At 33.2% G+C, this 24,259-nt stretch overlaps 1 protein-coding gene across 1 annotated transcript in view; it reads right to left on the bottom strand.

Moving 5' to 3' along the window:
- LOC148945585 (protein odr-4 homolog) overlaps nucleotides 1-24,259 on the bottom strand; it is a 169,681-nt gene that overhangs the window by 127,582 nt on the left and 17,840 nt on the right. Inside the window, exon 2 of the mRNA XM_089098849.1 lies at nucleotides 17,025-17,192. Within this exon, the coding sequence (XP_088954975.1) occupies nucleotides 17,025-17,192 (168 nt within the window). The remainder of the gene's footprint in view (nucleotides 1-17,024; nucleotides 17,193-24,259) is intronic.

Raw genomic sequence — 24,259 nt, 5'->3', positions numbered from 1 at the left:
ATCTATTTGACAAATTTTGTCACAAAACAGTATGTTTGCACTGCTCACTCTTATTAAAAGTTTATTTTTAATAACATAATAAATAAAACGTTGGTTTCCTCCCTGTATGCACATGATCCCACAAATATATTACGATTATCTATTTAACAAATTTTGTCAGAAAACAGTATGTTTGCAATGTTCACTCTTATTAAAAATTTATTTTTAATAACATAATAAATAAAACGTTGGTTTCCTCCCTGTATGCACGTGAGCCCAGGAATATATTACGATTATCTATTTAACAAATTTTGTCAGAAAACAGTATGTTTGCAATGTTCACTCTAATGAAAAATTTATTTTTAATAACATAATAAATAAAACGTTGGTTTCCTCCCTGTATGCACATGATCCCACAAATATATTACGATTATCTATTTGACAAATTTTGTCACAAAACAGTATGTTTGCACTGCTCACTCTTATTAAAACTTTATTTTTAATAACATAATAAATAAACCGTTGGTTTCCTCCCTGTATGCACATGAGCCCACAAATATATTACGATTATCTATTTGACAAATTTTGTCACAAAACAGTATGTTTGCACTGCTCACTCTTATTAAAAGTTTATGTTTAATAACATAATAAATAAACCGTTGGTTTCCTCCCTGTATGCACGTGAGCCCAGGAATATATTACGATTATCTACTTAACAAATTTTGTCAGAAAACAGTATGTTTGCAATGTTCACTCTTATTAAAAATTTATTTTTAATAACATAATAAATAAAACGTTGGTTTCCTCCCTGTATGCACGTGAGCCCAGGAATATATTACGATTATCTATTTAACAAATTTTGTCAGAAAACAGTATGTTTGCAATGTTCACTCTAATGAAAAATTTATTTTTAATAACATAATAAATAAACCTTTGGTTTCCTCCCTGTATGCACGTGAGCCCAGGAATATATTACGATTATCTATTTAACAAATTTTGTCAGAAAACAGTATGTTTGCAATGTTCACTCTTATTAAAAATTTATTTTTAATAACATAATAAATAAAACGTTGGTTTCCTCCCTGTATGCACATGATCCCACAAATATATTACGATTATCTATTTTACAAATTTTGTCACAAAACAGTATGTTTGCACTGCTCACTCTTATTAAAAGTTTATTTTTAATAACATAATAAATAAACCGTTGGTTTCCTCCCTGTATGCACGTGAGCCCAGGAATATATTACGATTATCTATTTAACAAATTTTGTCAGAAAACAGTATGTTTGCAATGTTCACTCTTATTAAAATTTTATTTTTAATAACATAATAAATAAACCGTTGGTTTCCTCCCTGTATGCACGTGATCCCAGGAATATATTACGATTATCTATTTAACAAATTTTGTCAGAAAACAGTATGTTTGCAATGTTCACTCTAATTAAAAATTTATTTTTAATAACATAATAAATAAAACGTTGGTTTCCTCCCTGTATGCACATGATCCCACAAATATATTACGATTATCTATTTGACAAATTTTGTCACAAAACAGTATGTTTGCACTGCTCACTCTTATTAAAAGTTTATTTTTAATAACATAATAAATAAACCGTTGGTTTCCTCCCTGTATGCACATGATCCCATTAATATATTACGATTATCTATTTAACAAATTTTGTCAGAAAACAGTATGTTTGCAATGTTCACTCTTATTAAAAATTTATTTTTAATAACATAATAAATAAAACGTTGGTTTCCTCCCTGTATGCACGTGAGCCCAGGAATATATTACGATTAACTATTTAACAAATTTTGTCAGAAAACAGTATGTTTGCACTGCTCACTCTTATTAAAAATTTATTTTTAATAACATAATAAATAAAACGTTGGTTTCCTCCCTGTATGCACGTGAGCCCAGGAATATATTACGATTATCTATTTAACAAATTTTGTCAGAAAACAGTATGTTTGCAATGTTCACTCTTATTAAAAATTTATTTGTAATAACATAATAAATAAACCGTTGGTTTCCTCCCTGTATGCACGTGAGCCCAGGAATATATTACGATTATCTATTTAACAAATTTTGTCAGAAAACAGTATGTTTGCAATGTTCACTCTAATGAAAAATTTATTTTTAATAACATAATAAATAAAACGTTGGTTTCCTCCCTGTATGCACATGATCCCACAAATATATTACGATTATCTATTTGACAAATTTTGTCACAAAACAGTATGTTTGCACTGCTCACTCTTATTAAAAGTTTATTTTTAATAACATAATAAATAAACCGTTGGTTTCCTCCCTGTATGCACATGATCCCACAAATATATTACGATTATCTATTTAACAAATTTTGTCACAAAACAGTATGTTTGCACTGATCACTCTTATTAAAAGTTTATTTTTAATAACATAATAAATAAAACGTTGGTTTCCTCCCTGTATGCACATGATCCCACAAATATATTACGATTATCTATTTAACAAATTTTGTCAGAAAACAGTATGTTTGCAATGTTCACTCTTATTAAAAATTTATTTTTAATAACATAATAAATAAAACGTTGGTTTCCTCCCTGTATGCACGTGAGCCCAGGAATATATTACGATTATCTATTTAACAAATTTTGTCAGAAAACAGTATGTTTGCACTGTTCACTCTTATTAAAAATTTATTTTTAATAACATAATAAATAAAACGTTGGTTTCCTCCCTGTATGCACATGATCCCACAAATATATTACGATTATCTATTTGACAAATTTTGTCACAAAACAGTATGTTTGCACTGCTCACTCTTATTAAAAGTTTATTTTTAATAACATAATAAATAAACCGTTGGTTTCCTCCCTGTATGCACATGATCCCACAAATATATTACGATTATCTATTTAACAAATTTTGTCACAAAACAGTATGTTTGCACTGCTCACTCTTATTAAAAGTTTATTTTTTATAACATAATAAATAAACCGTTGGTTTCCTCCCTGTATGCACATGATCCCACAAATATATTACGATTATCTATTTGACAAATTTTGTCACAAAACAGTATGTTTGCACTGCTCACTCTTATTAAAAGTTTATTTTTAATAACATAATAAATAAACCGTTGGTTTCCTCGTTAGCCGAGAAATATATGCAAGTGAGCCCAGAAATATATTACGATCATCTATTTGACAAATTTTGTCAGAAAACAGTATGTTTGCAATGTTCACTCTTATTAAAAATTTATTTTTAATAACATAATAAATAAACCGTTGGTTTCCTCCCTGTATGCACGTGAGCCCACAAATATATTACGATTATCTATTTGACAAATTTTGTCACAAAACAGTATGTTTGCACTGCTCACTCTTATTAAAAGTTTATTTTTAATAACATAATAAATAAACCGTTGGTTTCCTCGTTAGCCGAGAAATATATGCAAGTGAGCCCAGAAATATATTACGATCATCTATTTGACAAATTTTGTCAGAAAACAGTATGTTTGCAATGTTCACTCTTATTAAAAATTTATTTTTAATAACATAATAAATAAAACGTTGGTTTCCTCCCTGTGTGCACGTGAGCCCAGAAATATATCACGATTATCTGTTTGACAAATTTTGTCAGAAAACAGTATGTTTGCACTGCTCACTCTTATTAAAAATTTATTTTTAATAACATAATAAATAAAACGTTGGTTTCCTCCCTGTATGCACGTGAGCCCAGGAATATATTACGATTATCTATTTAACAAATTTTGTCAGAAAACAGTATGTTTGCAATGTTCACTCTTATTAAAAATTTATTTGTAATAACATAATAAATAAACCGTTGGTTTCCTCCCTGTATGCACGTGATCCCAGGAATATATTACGATTATCTATTTAACAAATTTTGTCAGAAAACAGTATGTTTGCAATGTTCACTCTAATGAAAAATTTATTTTTAATAACATAATAAATAAAACGTTGGTTTCCTCCCTGTATGCACATGATCCCACAAATATATTACGATTATCTATTTGACAAATTTTGTCACAAAACAGTATGTTTGCACTGCTCACTCTTATTAAAAGTTTATTTTTAATAACATAATAAATAAACCGTTGGTTTCCTCCCTGTATGCACATGATCCCACAAATATATTACGATTATCTATTTAACAAATTTTGTCACAAAACAGTATGTTTGCAATGATCACTCTTATTAAAAGTTTATTTTTAATAAAATAATAAATAAAACGTTGGTTTCCTCCCTGTATGCACGTGAGCCCAGGAATATATTACGATTATCTATTTAACAAATTTTGTCAGAAAACAGTATGTTTGCAATGTTCACTCTTATTAAAAATTTATTTTTAATAACATAATAAATAAACCGTTGGTTTCCTCCCTGTATGCACATGATCCCACAAATATATTACGATTATCTATTTGACAAATTTTGTCACAAAACAGTATGTTTGCACTGCTCACTCTTATTAAAAGTTTATTTTTAATAACATAATAAATAAACCGTTGGTTTCCTCCTTGTATGCACATGATCCCACAAATATATTACGATTATCTATTTGACAAATTTTGTCACAAAACAGTATGTTTGCAATGTTCACTCTTATTAAAAAAATTTTTTTCATAACATAATAAATAAAACATTGGTTTCCTCCCTGTATGCACGTGAGCCCAGGAATATATTACGATTATCTATTTAACAAATTTTGTCAGAAAACAGTATGTTTGCAATGTTCACTCTTATTAAAAATTTATTTGTAATAACATAATAAATAAACCGTTGGTTTCCTCCCTGTATGCACGTGAGCCCAGGAATATATTACGATTATCTAATTAACAAATTTTGTCAGAAAACAGTATGTTTGCAATGTTCACTCTTATTAAAAATTTATTTTTAATAACATAATAAATAAAACGTTGGTTTCCTCCCTGTATGCACTTGATCCCACAAATATATTACGATTATCTATTTGACAAATTTTGTCACAAAACAGTATGTTTGCACTGCTCACTCTTATTAAAAGTTTATTTTTAATAACATAATAAATAAACCGTTGGTTTCCTCCCTGTATGCACATGATCCCACAAATATATTACGATTATCTACTTAACAAATTTTGTCACAAAACAGTATGTTTGCACTGCTCACTCTTATTAAAATTTTATTTTTAATAACATAATAAATAAACCGTTGGTTTCCTCCCTGTATGCACGTGAGCCCAGGAATATATTACGATTATCTATTTAACAAATTTTGTCATAAAACAGTATGTTTGCAATGTTCACTCTTATTAAAAATTTATTTTTAATAACATAATAAATAAAACGTTGGTTTCCTCCCTGTATGCACGTGAGCCCAGGAATATATTACGATTATCTATTTAACAAATTTTGTCAGAAAACAGTATGTTTGCAATGTTCACTCTTATTAAAAATTTATTTTTAATAACATAATAAATAAAACGTTGGTTTCCTCCCTGTATGCACATGATCCCACAAATATATTACGATTATCTATTTAACAAATTTTGTCACAAAACAGTATGTTTGCACTGCTCACTCTTATTAAAATTTTATTTTTAATAACATAATAAATAAACCGTTGGTTTCCTCCTTGTATGCACATGATCCCACAAATATATTACGATTATCTATTTAACAAATTTTGTCACAAAACAGTATGTTTGCACTGCTCACTCTTATTAAAAGTTTATTTTTAATAACATAATAAATAAACCGTTGGTTTCCTCCCTGTATGCACATGATCCCACAAATATATTACGATTATCTATTTAACAAATTTTGTCACAAAACAGTATGTTTGCACTGCTCACTCTTATTAAAAGTTTATTTTTAATAACATAATAAATAAACCGTTGGTTTCCTCCCTGTATGCACATGATCCCACGAATATATTACGATTATCTATTTAACAAATTTTGTCACAAAACAGTATGTTTGCACTGTTCACTCTTATTAAAAGTTTATTTTTAATAACATAATAAATAAACCGTTGGTTTCCTCCCTGTATGCACATGATCCCACAAATATATTACGATTATCTATTTGACAAATTTTGTCACAAAACAGTATGTTTGCACTGCTCACTCTTATTAAAAGTTTATTTTTAATAACATAATAAATAAACCGTTGGTTTCCTCCCTGTATGCACATGATCCCACGAATATATTACGATTATCTATTTAACAAATTTTGTCAGAAAACAGTATGTTTGCAATGTTCACTCTTATTAAAAATTTATTTTTAATAACATAATAAATAAAACGTTGGTTTCCTCCCTGTATGCACGTGAGCCCAGGAATATATTACGATTATCTATTTAACAAATTTTGTCAGAAAACAGTATGTTTGCAATGTTCACTCTTATTAAAAATTTATTTTTAATAACATAATAAATAAAACGTTGGTTTCCTCCCTGTATGCACATGATCCCACAAATATATTACGATTATCTATTTGACAAATTTTGTCACAAAACAGTATGTTTGCACTGCTCACTCTTATTAAAAGTTTATTTTTAATAACATAATAAATAAACCGTTGGTTTCCTCCCTGTATGCACATGATCCCACAAATATATTACGATTATCTATTTAACAAATTTTGTCACAAAACAGTATGTTTGCACTGCTCACTCTTATTAAAAGTTTATTTTTAATAACATAATAAATAAACCGTTGGTTTCCTCCCTGTATGCACGTGAGCCCAGAAATATATTACGATTATCTATTTAACAAATTTTGTCAGAAAACAGTATGTTTGCAATGTTCACTCTTATTAAAAATTTATTTTTAATAACATAATAAATAAACCGTTGGTTTCCTCCCTGTATGCACATGATCCCACAAATATATTACGATTATCTATTTGACAAATTTTGTCACAAAACAGTATGTTTGCACTGCTCACTCTTATTAAAAGTTTATTTTTAATAACATAATAAATAAACCGTTGGTTTCCTCCCTGTATGCACATGATCCCACAAATATATTACGATTATATATTTTACAAATTTTGTCACAAAACAGTATGTTTGCACTGCTCACTCTTATTAAAAGTTTATTTTTAATAACATAATAAATAAACCGTTGGTTTCCTCCCTGTATGCACATGATCCCACAAATATATTACGATTATCTATTTAACAAATTTTGTCAGAAAACAGTATGTTTGCAATGTTCACTCTTATTAAAAATTTATTTTTAATAACATAATAAATAAAACGTTGGTTTCCTCCCTGTATGCACGTGAGCCCAGGAATATATTACGATTATCTATTTAACAAATTTTGTCAGAAAACAGTATGTTTGCAATGTTCACTCTTATTAAAAATTTATTTTTAATAACATAATAAATAAAACGTTGGTTTCCTCCCTGTATGCACATGATCCCACAAATATATTACGATTATCTATTTGACAAATTTTGTCACAAAACAGTATGTTTGCACTGCTCACTCTTATTAAAAGTTTATTTTTAATAACATAATAAATAAACCGTTGGTTTCCTCCTTGTATGCACATGATCCCACAAATATATTACGATTATCTATTTGACAAATTTTGTCACAAAACAGTATGTTTGCACTGCTCACTCTTATTAAAAGTTTATTTTTGATAACATAATAAATAAACCGTTGGTTTCCTCCCTGTATGCACGTGAGCCCAGGAATATATTACGATTATCTATTTAACAAATTTTGTCAGAAAACAGTATGTTTGCAATGTTCACTCTTATTAAAAGTTTATTTTTAATAACATAATAAATAAACCGTTGGTTTCCTCCCTGTATGCACATGATCCCACAAATATATTACGATTATCTATTTGACAAATTTTGTCACAAAACAGTATGTTTGCACTGCTCACTCTTATTAAAAGTTTATTTTTAATAACATAATAAATAAACCGTTGGTTTCCTCCCTGTATGCACATGATCCCACAAATATATTACGATTATCTATTTAACAAATTTTGTCACAAAAAAGTATGTTTGCACTGCTCACTCTTAGTAAAAGTTTATTTTTAATAACATAATAAATAAACCGTTGGTTTCCTCCCTGTATGCACGTGAGCCCAGGAATATATTACGATTATCTACTTAACAAATTTTGTCAGAAAACAGTATGTTTGCAATGTTCACTCTTATTAAAAATTTATTTTTAATAAAATAATAAATAAAACGTTGGTTTCCTCCCTGTATGCACATGATCCCACAAATATATTACGATTATCTATTTGACAAATTTTGTCACAAAACAGTATGTTTGCACTGCTCACTCTTATTAAAAGTTTATTTTTAATAACATAATAAATAAACCGTTGGTTTCCTCCCTGTATGCACATGATCCCACAAATATATTACGATTATCTATTTAACAAATTTTGTCAGAAAACAGTATGTTTGCAATGTTCACTCTTATTAAAAATTTATTTTTAATAACATAATAAATAAAACGTTGGTTTCCTCCCTGTATGCACGTGAGCCCAGGAATATATTACGATTATCTATTTAACAAATTTTGTCAGAAAACAGTATGTTTGCAATGTTCACTCTTATTAAAAATTTATTTTTAATAACATAATAAATAAAACGTTGGTTTCCTCCCTGTATGCACATGATCCCACAAATATATTACGATTATCTATTTGACAAATTTTGTCACAAAACAGTATGTTTGCACTGCTCACTCTTATTAAAAGTTTATTTTTAATAACATAATAAATAAACCGTTGGTTTCCTCCCTGTATGCACATGATCCCACAAATATATTACGATTATCTATTTGACAAATTTTGTCACAAAACAGTATGTTTGCACTGCTCACTCTTATTAAAAGTTTATTTTTAATAACATAATAAATAAAACGTTGGTTTCCTCCCTGTATGCACATGATCCCACAAATATATTACGATTATCTATTTAACAAATTTTGTCAGAAAACAGTATGTTTGCAATGTTCACTCTTATTAAAAATTTATTTTTAATAACATAATAAATAAAACGTTGGTTTCCTCCCTGTATGCACGTGAGCCCAGGAATATATTACGATTATCTATTTAACAAATTTTGTCAGAAAACAGTATGTTTGCAATGTTCACTCTTATTAAAAATTTATTTTTATTAACATAATAAATAAAACGTTGGTTTCCTCCCTGTATGCACATGATCCCACAAATATATTACGATTATCTATTTTACAAATTTTGTCACAAAACAGTATGTTTGCACTGCTCACTCTTATTAAAAGTTTATTTTTAATAACATAATAAATAAACCGTTGGTTTCCTCCCTGTATGCACATGATCCCACAAATATATTACGATTATCTATTTGACAAATTTTGTCACAAAACAGTATGTTTGCACTGATCACTCTTATTAAAAGTTTATTTTTAATAACATAATAAATAAACCGTTGGTTTCCTCCCTGTATGCACATGATCCCACAAATATATTACGATTATCTATTTGACAAATTTTGTCACAAAACAGTATGTTTGCACTGATCACTCTTATTAAAAGTTTATTTTTAATAACATAATAAATAAACCGTTGGTTTCCTCCCTGTATGCACGTGATCCCACAAATATATTACGATTATCTATTTGACAAATTTTGTCACAAAACAGTATGTTTGCACTGCTCACTCTTATTAAAAGTTTATTTTTAATAACATAATAAATAAACCGTTGGTTTCCTCCCTGTATGCACATGATCCCACAAATATATTACGATTATCTATTTAACAAATTTTGTCACAAAACAGTATGTTTGCACTGCTCACTCTTATTAAAAGTTTATTTTTAATAACATAATAAATAAACCGTTGGTTTCCTCCCTGTATGCACATGATCCCACAAATATATTACGATTATCTATTTGACAAATTTTGTCACAAAACAGTATGTTTGCACTGCTCACTCTTATTAAAAGTTTATTTTTAATAACATAATAAATAAAACGTTGGTTTCCTCCCTGTATGCACATGATCCCACAAATATATTACGATTATCTATTTAACAAATTTTGTCAGAAAACAGTATGTTTGCAATGTTCACTCTTATTAAAAATTTATTTTTAATAACATAATAAATAAAACGTTGGTTTCCTCCCTGTATGCACGTGAGCCCAGGAATATATTACGATTATCTATTTAACAAATTTTGTCAGAAAACAGTATGTTTGCAATGTTCACTCTTATTAAAAATTTATTTTTAATAACATAATAAATAAAACGTTGGTTTCCTCCCTGTATGCACATGATCCCACAAATATATTACGATTATCTATTTGACAAATTTTGTCACAAAACAGTATGTTTGCACTGCTCACTCTTATTAAAAGTTTATTTTTAATAACATAATAAATAAACCGTTGGTTTCCTCCCTGTATGCACATGATCCCACAAATATATTACGATTATCTATTTAACAAATTTTGTCACAAAACAGTATGTTTGCACTGCTCACTCTTATTAAAAGTTTATTTTTAATAACATAATAAATAAACCGTTGGTTTCCTCCCTGTATGCACATGATCCCACAAATATATTACGATTATCTATTTAACAAATTTTGTCAGAAAACAGTATGTTTGCAATGTTCACTCTTATTAAAAATTTATTTTTAATAACATAATAAATAAAACGTTGGTTTCCTCCCTGTATGCACGTGAGCCCAGGAATATATTACGATTATCTATTTAACAAATTTTGTCAGAAAACAGTATGTTTGCAATGTTCACTCTAATGAAAAATTTATTTTTAATAACATAATAAATAAAACGTTGGTTTCCTCCCTGTATGCACATGATCCCACAAATATATTACGATTATCTATTTGACAAATTTTGTCACAAAACAGTATGTTTGCACTGCTCACTCTTATTAAAAGTTTATTTTTAATAACATAATAAATAAACCGTTGGTTTCCTCCCTGTATGCACGTGAACCCAGAAATATATTACGAATATCTATTTGACAAATTTTGTCAGAAAACAGTATGTTTGCAATGTTCACTCTTATTAAAAATTTATTTTTAATAATATAATAAATAAAACGTTGGTTTCCTCCCTGTATGCACGTGAGCCCAGAAATATATTACGATTATCTATTTGACAAATTTTGTCAGAAAACAGTATCTTTGCAATGTTCACTCTTATTAAAAATTTATTTTTATTTTATTTTTTTTATCAGAGTTCCATTTCATCTTCCCGAAAATTCCGTCCTTTTTGTCGAATTGACAAAATAGGAAATATAACGATTGGTCAACTATATTTTAAGTTCATTTCGAAGGGGAAAATCCTTAAAAGCGATCACAGCTAAATTCACTTAAAGACCAAAAACCTACAAATTTGAACTGTTCTGTGTATTTATTACATTAAAAAACTAGTTTTTTCAAGCAAAAGTAAGGAGCAACATTAAAGCTCAAAACGAACAGAAATTATTCCGTATATGAAGGGGTTGCCCCCTTCTCAACACCTTGATCTTTACGCTAAAGTTTTTAGCACTTTTAAAAAAGCTTACGGTTAAAATAAACGGCTGCTGTGTTTCAGAAGTCGTTCTAAAAAAAAATGGGACAAACAGTCAGATTTTAGCGTAAGGAGCAAGGTATTGAGGGAGATAACCCCTTCATATACGGAATGATTTCTGTTCGTTTTGAGTTTTAATACTTCCCTTTTCTTCCATTTGAAAAAAAAACTTTTTTTATTTTATTTCTGATCGTTTTTTCAAATAGTGCCAGTAAATTTGGTCACCCACAAGGAATAATTCCCTTCCCTCACGGGAAAATCCTCAGTGGAGAGTTCCTACCACGTAAAATACACCCTTGTAAAACACATCACCCCAGACAATTCTGTCCTCACTGAAAATCCCCCACCGTCCGTCAAATTTCTTGAAAACCATCGATCCTGAAAAATTATCCTTAGCATACTTCCATTTAAAAACTTCATTTTCTAGTCGTTTTCCTGATCACTCCGGATATCCCCTTCCGCGGAATTATTTTCCCGGAAATCCAAACCCGTTGAAAATTTTCCCCAGACAACTCCCCTGGAACATCTCCACATGCAAAAATGAGCTGGCAAAGAGAAAGAAAGACAAACAAAAAGAATTTTATTACCAGTTTAAAATATATCCACCCCAAGCACAAATTCTTCCCCGTATACTTCCCAATAGCAAATACTATAAATGGGCAAATTTCATAACTTACAGTCCTTTTCCCACGGGCTCTGGGGGTTATGTTGTCCCTAAAGGCATAGTTATTGGATATTTCAACTATGCTGAAGAAAAGAGCTATCTCAAAATTTTGATCGGACAACTTTGGGGGGAAAAGGGGTGTGGGTGGGGGACTAGTTGCCCTCCAATCTTTTTGGTCACTTGAAAACAGCAATAGAATTTTCAATTTCCGATCGAATGCACCCTCTCTCGATCTTTTAGGGCCAATAGTTTGGTATAATAAACCCTAGGTAAAAAAAAGCATCCTCGATCTTTCTTCTAGCCAAAAACACAGAATTTCACGTTTTTGCATATGGGAGCTTGAAACTTCTACATTAGGGTTCTCCTATATTCATTAAGATTCATTGACTTTTAGGGGGGTTTTCCCACCTTTGTTGAAAATCAGGCAAATTTTCTCAGGCTCATAGTTTTTGATAAGTGCACTAAACTTGGCGAATCTTAAACATTTGAAATCAGCATAATAAGCCGATTCTTTCGATGTATCTATTAATATCGAAAGTGTGTTTTTAGAGTTTAGGTTACTATTGAGCCGAGTCACTCCTTACTTACAGTTCGTTACCACGAACTGTTTGACAAAACTTGGTAAAAAGCTATTCTCGTAGTAAGAAGTGGAAGGGAAACAATTTTATTTTTTGCAAGCGAGATGACATTTGAAATGAAGGATACTAGGGGTTTGTTAGGGGGTTTTCCAATTTGCTAGGGGGTTTCAAAATTATTTTCTTCCTCCTGCGTTACTTTTTTTTAAACTGATTTTTTTTTTTTTTTTTAAGTCCTAAGTGGTGATGCTGATCTGAAAATGCCATAAAAACCCATCATTTCAATTTTTGACTCCTGTGCTCCAAAAATACTGCTGTCAAATATGTAAATACTAAAAGTTTATTTCCAATTTTTCAGAAAGAAATTACCAGTTATACTTCATAGAACAAGACATTAAACGTTATTTTTTCTTTTTCTAATTCAATTAATGTCAAAAGTGAGTTAGACTTCTTGCAATTTCATGAGCCTCTTTTTTATGCTATTAAATAAAAAAAACAAGTTTTTTAAACTGAAAGTAAGGAGCGACATTAAAACTTAAAACGAACAGAAATTATTCCGTATATGAAAGGGTCTGTCCCCTCCTCAACGCCTCGCTCTTTACGCTAAAGGTTTTTATTGTTGTAAAAAATAAAGTTGTGAGACAGAGTCAAACTTTAGCGTAAAGAGCGAGGTGTTGAGCAGGGGAAAAAAATCCTTCCTGAAAATGTCTGTATACTTTCCAATAACCAATAGGCCTACAATATGTAAGCAATGGGCTAAGTTCATAACTTGCAGCCCTCCCCCTGAGAACTGTGGGGGATTAAGTCATCCTAAAAGACATATTTATTAGATTTTCGACTATGCTGAACAAAATGGCTATCTCAAAATTTTAATTGGGTGACTTTGAGAAAAAAATGAGCGCGGGAGGGAGCCTAGTTTCCCTCCATTTTTTGGTCACTTAAAAAGGGCACTAGAACTTTTAATTTCCGTTCCAATGAGCCCTTCTACAATATTCTAGGACCACTGGGTCAATACGATTACCCCTGGGGAAAAGAAAAAAAAAACAAAAAAAGCAAATAAACATGCATCCGTGATCTTTCCTCTGGCAAAAAATGGAAAATTCCACATTTTTGTAGATAGGAGCTTGAAGCCTCTACAGTAGGGTTCTCTGATACGCTGAATATGATGGTGTGATTTTCACTAAGGTTCTATAACTTTTAGGGGGTCTTTCCCCCTTTTTTCGAAAATCAACCAAATTTTTTCAGGCGCGTAACTTTTGATGCGTAAAACTAAACCTGATGATACTTATATATTTGAAATCAGAATTAAAATCGGATTTTTTTTAATGTATCTATTGGTATCAAAATTCCGTTTTTTAGAGTTTCGGTTACCATTGAGCCGGGTCGCTCCTTACTTACAGTTTGTTACCACGAACTGTTTGATCTTAACACCCAACCATTAACGTCTAATTGAATGTTATTGCAGAAACTTGGCAACATCTATTTGGTAACGTTATTTCGAAAAACATCTGTACCATGGTGAATTGATTGAACAAATAGTTTTATTTTTCAAATTGCTAGTTATTGCCGACTCAAAAACCAGGTCCCCCCCCCCCCGGGATACGACCTAGCCTCCAGCTAAGATTCCACACTCGCTCCTTCTAAAAAGTTCCAGGTTGGAAACACTTGAGCACAGGAGAGGTATGTTGTGTCTCCGTTTTGCACAAAATGCAATAACAAATCTTCAAACAGAAAACATTTTTCCCAAAAGATTCCTCACCCAAACACCGCCTGTCACGGACTGCTGCTGGACCTGTTCCTATCTTGTCCCCCGTTCGTTGCTTTACCGCCAGATATGAAAACTGTTTTGTTCCCTCCACCTTTTTATATGTTCTTTTTTAAACCTTTCTTAATGTATATTTTATTTCAGTCTTTTTTTAATTTTATCAGTTTTTACTTTTTTAACTTGTTGACGATTTGCAGTTTAATATTTCTGACTAGGGAATGATTTCTCAGGGAAGGCCTCATAACATCTTTACCGTCAGGAGCACTAACGTCATTTCGTCTACAAAATCCGTCATAACATCGACAAAAAAATCCGTCAGAACCACTAACCGTCAAAACATCTAAAATTTTTAAATTTTAGTTTTTTGGGGTTTAGGGGGGAAAAGGTACTAGGTTGGGTTAAGTTAAGTATTTGATATATGCTTTGCTTTACCCCCTCCCCCCTGATGTGCAAATATATAGCCGAAATTTGTTTCTAAATTATTATATACTTATTACTATTATATAAACTTATAAATTGTTTTTAGATGTTATGACGGTTAGTGGTTCTGACTGATTTTCCTTTTGATGTTGTGACGGTTAGTGCTCGTGACGGTTAGTCGAAATGGTAGCACCCCGATTTGTAATTCTGATATTGTTGTTCTGGCATTGTTTACCAGTTTTTTAGTTGTCGTGCTTTTGTAATGACTTTTTTTCTTATTTTTTCTTTAAACTCCAAAATGCGAATTCGGCCCTTCGGGGCTTGTCATAAAAAATTTTGAAAATAAATTTCTTATCTCGTATCTCAGCCCAATAGTCACTTAGGACTTGTTATCGGGTATTGATTTAACACCATGGTGGATAAGGAGTTATTAGTGCTTTTTCCCTTATTTGCACCATTATCCTAAAATCAAGGAAACCTATTGCTGTTATTTAAAAATTGTGTGCATGCACATCAATTGTGCATGTTATTTAAAAATTGTGTGCATGCACATCATGAAGCAGAGATAACTGACTTTGCTTGCAATATAATGATTTAATAAAAACCTTCAATGACAAGTATGGTTGAACCAATAAAAATTGTTTGTTCCCTAAATTTGAAGAGTTAAATTTCTTTACCTAGAGATCGTAATTTTTTGGATTTAGATCTTCTCTTCACCGTTTTGAGCTATGTTTAATATTGGTCTGCTTTATTATTTAGATAAAAATGTCACCTAGGAAGAGATGTGTTGAAACAAAGAGCTTATTTTACGCCAAAACATGCATTGTACCAACCTCTCTTGTGTGCCAAAACTACCCCTCTCTAGCACAAATGCAAAATAGAAAGATTTATTGGATTAATACGGAAAGCCTCAAAAATTCTTGCAATGAATTTGTGTTGCAAAGAAGAAACTATAAAAGGTAATTGTTTGCTCAGATTGTTAATAAGTACTCACATGAACTAGTTGTAACTAAATGAAATCAAAATATAGTGAATTTAGTGAATTTTAACCGCTAAAAAACATTAAACTTAAATTTGCAATTGCTTAGAGCAGCTATGCTTTTTAAATTCAGTTTTTTTAAGTACTAGGACAGCAAAAATTAAATCTGATTGGGTGAAATGGTTAAGTGAAAGCTTACATAACCACACATATCTCTAAAAATTAGAATAAATCAGGAATTTTATTTTAATGAAAGAAACCGCCATATGCCGTTTTGCAATTTTTGGTGATAGCGGTTAGTGGGCGTCAAATTAAAAAAGGGAAACAAGGTTGACAAATCAGAAAAGAAACATACGACATTTACAACATAGCACCAAAAACCACCAAGCACCAATATAGCACATACATAAAACATAGCACCAAACAGCTTAAGAAGCTGTTACTTTCCTTTGAAGCTGTAGTTTTCTTTGAACATCAACATATTGTTAATCCTTCAATTTGTACAGTCACAAAGTTTTATTAAACTTAACTGATTAGTTTTGCTTATTTGTTTTGATTTGATATAATTTTATTTGATTATATGGCAACACTGACAAAAACCTAGAACTGCCCAAAAAAACTTCCTAATGTTTAAATAATCAAAAAATCATAGTTTACAATTATGACTATACGTAATATGGGTTCAGAAATAACATTTTTTTTTTTTTTTTTTTTATATTAATGTCTTTGTTATCTTACTTACTGAAACTTCGGACTTCCCACGCCGGTCGGCGCATAAGGCGGCAACAATGCCTCTCCATGATGACCTCTCCAGCGTTTTCGGCCAAAGATCATTGAGGGATGTTCTTGAGAGCGCTGCCTCTTTTTCTAGGTATCGTCAAAGTGTAGCCTTCTGTCGTCCACGCCTTCGAACTTTGGGAGAAGACCAACACCAAATACCATGAGGCAGGCGACTGCTGCCCATTCTAACCATGTATCCACAGACTGCTTGTGACTTTATCAATAACGAGTGGCTGTTTCTTAAGTTAATTTATTTACAAAACTCTACATAGCAAATTTGACTGTTGTATAAACTGTACCTGTTTTGCATGCTCAGCTATCCACCCTTTGTCAAAGAAATCCACAGGAGTTTTTGGATTTTTTCTTCTTTTTGGACTTGCTTTACATTCTAGAGGCTCATGCAGGGCTTCTTCTTCTTGAGGCGGCGTAGGTGCTGAGTAGAGGACATTGTATGCATTTTCAGATTTCTATAAACAATATTGGCAATTTGATTAAACATATATGCATGCAACACAATAATATATTCAGCATCAACAATTTAAATACAGGCCTGAATGAAGCAATTGACAAGTTGATAATAAAAACTCCTCATTATAGAAGACAGAACTCATAGGGAGAGTGAAAGAGATCATAGAGCAAAAGAGTGATAAAGGGGGTATGTACAAAGGGTAGTAAAGAGTGAGAGTGCGGGCAAAGTAACTTAAGGTTGGGTGATGAGAGCTTCATTCATGTAACTTTGTTTTTCCTCAAACAAGTTAGTGAGTTTCCTACACTCTTTGCTCTGGGCCTTTGAGGGGAGTCTGTGACCTGAATCAATAACACCTAAAATTAAAAACTTCGGAAAAAAAACATTTTATTATAGTTATTCTAAATTCAGCCAAGAGCCACACTCCTTGTATAAGCATCTCTCAGTGCTTGTGTTTATGTAGACAGCATGGGTACATTCATCTGTTCACTTCCAAAGCCACCCCTTATAAAAGCTTATACCCTCTTTCTTGAAAACTAAGAGAGTATTATTTTTTCTAATATTTAAATTAAGATCCAAATTTTGCCAGCACTAAGTATGGATAATAGTTAAGATATTAGTTAAATATATTGTATCAATATTTATGGCTGGACCAGCAGTTTATTTTTTTTTAGTTAAATATCTTGTATCAATATTTATGGCAGTTGCAGTTACTATAAATGATGATTCTGTGGAACCAACACCTAAACTGTCAAACATGATAAGATGTGAAAATCGACAGCCTGGACCATCAGTTGCGACAACACGATAAGGGCAGCTAAAGAAAAAGCTTTTTCTAAAGGGTCTGAAGTAATCAAAATTGAAAATGAACAGCAAAGACACGCGTCAATGGACACGCGAAAATGGACACGCGAAAACGAGTTAGAGCATAGGAAAAATGAAAATGAAAATTGGTATCTTGAGATATTCTCGCATAAAAAACGATCTAAATAGGTCAAAGTCTGAGAAATATCGTTAGGAGCCTTAATTTTTTTTCAAATGACGTCATCTACTATGTTATTACATCATATAAACATTTTCTTATATGATGGCAGGCATAGCATAAATAAGATTGTTGAGTTTCAAACGCAACAATCATTTATATAAAATAATGTCTGTTAGAAGAGCCAAAAAATGAAAATTTGCAGTTACAGTTACTATAAACATCGTTGTTAGCAAAATCCGTAAAGCAAGAAAGGAGCATGGTGCGCAAGTGCTCAATAAGTTATTGTATTCGGACCCTAAGAAATTCCGCAAAAGTGTCCAAGATCTCATGGGGAAGGTCTCTTCAAAATTTTCTTACTGGACAGTAATGGTGACCCAGCGGGTGCGGATGTCATAAATGATCATTTTGCTTCAATTTGTAAAATTCACCCACCACTCCAGCATATGCCGGCCAACAGTGCAGTGAGTGACATTCTTGTGATTTAAATTCATCAGACTCAACTTAAACTCGAAACTCTTGATACAAATAAGTCAGTATACCCAGGTGATATCCCTACCAAATTGATTGTGGAATGTGCCCAGTATTTAAGCGTACCTCTAACTGCTATTTTTAACCAATGTTTTGTAGATGGTATTTTTCCAGTGTGTTTTAAACGAGCTATTATATCTCCTATACCAAAAACTAAGACCCCAAAAGTTCCCTCTGACTTAAGACCAATATCAAAAACCTCCATTTTCTCTAAAATCTTTGAGAGTTTTATTTACCATTTCCTTTTTGACGATAGTCATGATAAAATCAACCCGAATCAGTTTGGCTTTAGGCCGAGTCATAGCACCACGCATTGCTTAATGCGTGGTGCTATGATACTATTTTCAAACATCTTGAGTTGAATAGTAACTACGTTGAGGCTGTTTTTGCTGATATTAGCAAAGCCTTCGATAATTTGGATCATCAGACAGTTATAGATAATGCAAGGGGCTTTAGGTGCAAGAGATTTTGTTTTACGTATGTTAGCTAGCTTTTTGTCTGGCCGTGAACAATGTGTTGTCCTTCCTAATGGGGATTCATCGGGATTATTCTTGATGTCCTGCGGAGTACCTCAAGGGGCTAAGTTAGGTCCTTTAGCATTTTTAATAGTTTTTAATAATGTTTTACCAAGTTTTGACAAAACTTTTAAATTTGCGGATGATTTGACATTACTGAACCTTTGTCAAACATCTAATACTTTGAATGTTAGACTCGATTCAGAATCAGAATCATTTATTAACATAAAAGCTTTCGTAGTCAGGGTTTAAATCCCGACTAAATCGCGCTATTATTTACAAAGTAAACAAAGACACAAAAAAATTAATACATATGTCACTTATTGTAGACAGAAACATAAAAAGGCACAAACGAATTTCTGAAGCGATTAGTGCGACACTTGGGCAGGGCTAGCTTTGTTGCTTTTGATCTTGTAGTTACTTTTTTTGTCAGCATTGAGGGTAATATATTTCTGTGTTTATCACTTGTCAGAAGAAACTGACCAAATTTACAGATAAGTTGAAAACGGCGATCGTGGAGTGACGGCAAATTTAGTTGAGACAGTGCTGATTCGTAATCGGCGTACTGATCAGACAGTATGGCCTTCACCGCTCTTTTCTGGACTGATTCGAGTACTTCGCTCATATAGGCAGTGTTCTGAACCTGTGGACCCCATACAGGGCACGCATACTCTAATATCGGTCGAATATATATCAGGTAGGCTGTTTTTAATTGCGGCACCGAAAAACCAAATCTTCGCATCAGTAAAAGGGTACGCATGGCACAGTTCGCCTTTTTCACTACCTCTTGGACGTGGAGGCTAAACGAACAGTCAACGCTGAACGTAACACCGAGAATAACTGCCGACGATAAGCTTTGGTATGGTGGAGGGGGCACTGGAAATCCCTTTTGAGAGGGTTAAATCGAAGAATTTTGGTTTTCGTTTCGTTGATTCGGAGGCTGTTTTCAGAACACTGGTCTCTAAAGTTGTCGATAAATGATTCACTGAACTGGGGAACGGTTTGAGACTTCTCAATGAGGTATTTTAAGAGGGTGGAAAGGTCATCTACGAATTTGAACCGTTCATCAAAATCGGCATGGACGATGTTGATCACTGCCAATAACAACAAGGCAGCAAGTTTAGTGCCTTGTGGGGCACCACACGTAAGCTCAGACCATTCCGAATCAGTATCACCCGGGTAGAGACCATATACACTCTTTAGTCGGTCGCGTAAGAAATCTATTATTAATAAGAGAATATGTCTGCAAGCTCCCATAACCTTCAGATTGTTCACTGCAGTATAATGGCGTATCAAGTCGAAGGCTTTTCTAAAGTCGGCTATGAGGAGATCTACAATTGTGCCTCCTTGGTCAAGCCATTCAACAATAAGGTGATACAGACGCACAAGATAAACAGTTGTACTGTTACCTTTCAAGCACCCGTATTGGTATGGATCAAGAGAGCCCTGGACTTGTGACATAAGTTCACGATATATAAATGATTCCGCTACCTTAGAGAGCTTCGGAATTTTCAAAATTTGGCGGAGTCGATCGCAAGATTTCGGGTTTTCCACTTTTGGAATGACGCGCACATAAGATCTCTTCCAAACACTGGGGAACACTTGTTCGCGAAAACACTGGTTAATAATAGAGCTGAATGGCTTTGTGAGAAAGATGGAGAACTCGTGTAACAACTTGACAGGGAGTTCACCAGGGTAAGACGCACAGTTTACTTTCAGTTTCTGAAGTTCCTTAAAGACGGCATATTCAGATACTTCACATATCTCATCAGTCCCGGTGTCAGCAATGATACTCTCAATTTCTGAGTTTGTGATTGATGGGTATGTGGTGCATATGCCGCAGAAAAAAATTGTTCACTTCAGTAGCTGATGTCAGTGTGCCGTCATCTTTGAGTAGTCTCAGGTCCTTTGGCGTTGATTTCCCTGCAAGGGTTTTGACCAAGGAGTGCCATTTGTGAGGGTCAATATGCAGTAATGGCGTTATTTTCTCTTTTACATACTGTCTTTGGGCTAGTTTGTTTAACTTCACAATTCTGTTACGCAAACTGGCTGCAGCCGTTTGATTTCCAGCTTTGTGGAGACTACAGCGAGTTTTTATCATCTGCTTGAGTTCGCGGGTGATCCATGGTTTGTCAGTGTCACAAACTGTAATAACTTTTATTGGAAAAAAAACGTGGAACTTTTCCAACAGAAGGCTGTTCAGTTTGCTGACTTTGACATTAATGTCGGCCTCTGCACAAATGTCCTCAAAATCGTAAGTACCAATCCAGCGACCGAATTGAGCTATTGAAGACATTGTGATGGGCCGAATTGTGGTTTTTGTTCGTTTCGGTCGTGGGATACTTGCTTGTGCTTCCCAGAAAATTATAAAATGGTCAGAATCCTGAAGGGGACCTAGAGATCGGGGAGCGGTATAAAGATCTGCCAAGTTCGTAAAGATCATGTCAAGAGTACTGCCACTTTGGTAAGTCGGAATGTTCACTACTTGTTTCATATCCAAAACGCTTGAGAGCCACTGACGACTGGTCTGATTGAAATCGCCAGCAATCACAAACGCAGGGGAAGTGTACTTGTGGCGCATTCTGTCGACGAACACTTGTATGTGCTCAATAAGTTCTTTTCTGTTCCCAGCGCTTTCTGGATAGTACACTGACGCAACTATTAAGCAGGAGAATCTTCGTGACAGATGCGCCGGTCTGCACTCCACCCACACAATCTCATGGCTAGAATCATTGGGGTTACTTAACAGTTTTGATGGTAGGTCGTCACGTATATAAAGTCCTACGCCACCTCCGCGACGGTCAATGCCTCGGTCACGTCGAGTGTTGAGGTAGTTTCTGTAACCTTTAATCCGTTCAGTTTCCTCAGTAATGTCCCAACACTCGCTGATAATTGCAATGGGTATGTTATTCTGCTTAATTAACACCTCCAGCTCGTCCATTTTATTGTTCAAAGAACGAGCGTTACACATTAGCATATTCGGAAGTTTGTATTTTGCTGAGAATCGCTCCGGACGCAAATTTGGAGGAGTAGGTTCCGAAGCACTGCAGTTAATATTCTCTATAAACCAGGGAACAAGTAAGGGTGGAGTATCGTGAGGAGGAGCGCAACGGATTACGACTAGGTTACTCGTCCTCGTCGGCCAGTCCTTTGTCTTTCTCCTGCGGGAGATATGCACCGGGATTCTCATTTGGCGTTTCCTTTTTCCTCCTCGTTTGCCACGGTGGGTTCGCTTATTCAAGCAGTCCGATAAGCGAGAGCACTCTGGTGGCTCTAAGTAGCGATCTATCTCAGTGCGCACTGGTTGTTTCTTTAAGAGTCCAAATAGCCACAAGTTACAAAAGGTAGATGGTGCCACTGATAAATCCGGTGATTGAATCTTCATTAGGGCCGTTTTTTCGTATTTAATTTGCATGATGATTGCACTAAGCAAAGTCAGGAACAGCAAGTCTTTGGTTACTTTCACTATCACAGCAGGAATCCGGATAAAAAATAGCACTGGACTAGCTAAACTAAGAAGTCGGAGGCAGCTTTTTCAAAGCGCTCTCACCGCCATCTACATCAAGGAAACATCAGAGAAACCTCAGGAGCAAGAGATCACCGGGAGCAAGGGAAGCGTGGAGACCTACTCGCCTGTTCCCTGCAATTTACGGCGAATTAACCGGCAGGTACCAATACGGCGCTTCCGGCAGGTCCTCTCCCCTCTTCTGCTTGGTCCCAAGCGATCCACGCAGTACACAGGACTTCACTTATTCAGAAGAAACATAAACATATACACACGCTGATTTTAACCTTTTTTTTCGCCCGAAAACCAAACTCACAAACAAGAATGGCAACGCTGCGCGGCCAAAAATCACGCAATCAGCGCGTGCGCATCCAATAGACACACCTGGTTCCTAGTATAAGGCTCCTCTTAACTGGAAAAAAATATTCACTTACTTGGAAAGTCACAATTATAAACCTGGTTTCAAAAAATATCCCAAAAAAATATCCAAATCTTATTCAAAACTAGTGAAATGACAGAATATATTTTCCTTAGTTATTTTACCCATAGTTGCCAGTGCTTTTCCAAGACGCTTTTCATTTTTTAAATTAACAATTTAAAAAATGATCTTGACAATGTTAAACTCAACTTAAGCATACCCAAAAGCAGTTTCATGTTATTTTCTTTTTTTTTAATATACCCCCTATCAATAATTACCTTTGCATACCAAATTTAAACACTGTTAAACTGCTGGGTGTGCAGTTGGACAACGACCTTAAATGGAATTCCCACTTATTTAAGTCAGGTTGTTTTTTCCTTAAATCTTTCTCTCTTCTCAAACGTTTCTCCATATCAATCAAAAACCTTAAAATAATTTATTGTTCTTATATTATACCCTGTCTGGAATATGCTTGCCCTGTCTGGCACCCTGGGTTGACCAAAGACCAATGTTCTAAAACTGAAAATATTCAAAAAAGAGCAATAATAATTATTCTGGGGACGGCGTATACTACACACGATGAAGGTTTGGCTAGACTTGAACTTATTACATTGAAATCACGACGTCACATCCTCACCATGAACTTTGGTCTCAAGTGCCTTCATTCTGACTATTATCAACATTTTCTCCCTCTCTCTAAAGAAAAACCCCCAACCCTTCCTAATACAAGGCTCAATGCTCTTAGAGCTCCAAATACCCAACTGGACCTGTATCCCAAATGTTGACCATGAGGTACAAAAACTCTTTTGTCCCCTATTTTGTTTCCTATTTTAATAATTGATATAACTTTTTTTTTATGTTTATCCCCTGACATCTGTTTTATCATTGATTCAATTTTTTGTTTTATGTTTATCACATAACATTTGTTTTGTTACGGTAATTCTGACGTACTTATGCTAGCTTTTGTGCTATTTTAGCCAATAAATCATATTCTATTCTATTCTATAAATGATTACTAACACCTGAACTACGAAACGTGATAAGATGTGAAAATCGACAACCTGGACCAACAGTTACAACAACACCAATATGGGCAGCTAAAGAAAAAGTCTTTGCT

Source organism: Artemia sp. Qi Xiang Cuo, chromosome 13 (assembly GCF_049724085.1).
Source record: "Artemia sp. Qi Xiang Cuo chromosome 13, ASM4972408v1, whole genome shotgun sequence".
Lineage (NCBI taxonomy): Eukaryota > Metazoa > Arthropoda > Branchiopoda > Anostraca > Artemiidae > Artemia > Artemia sp. Qi Xiang Cuo.
This window is presented reverse-complemented; position numbering and strand designations above follow the sequence as displayed.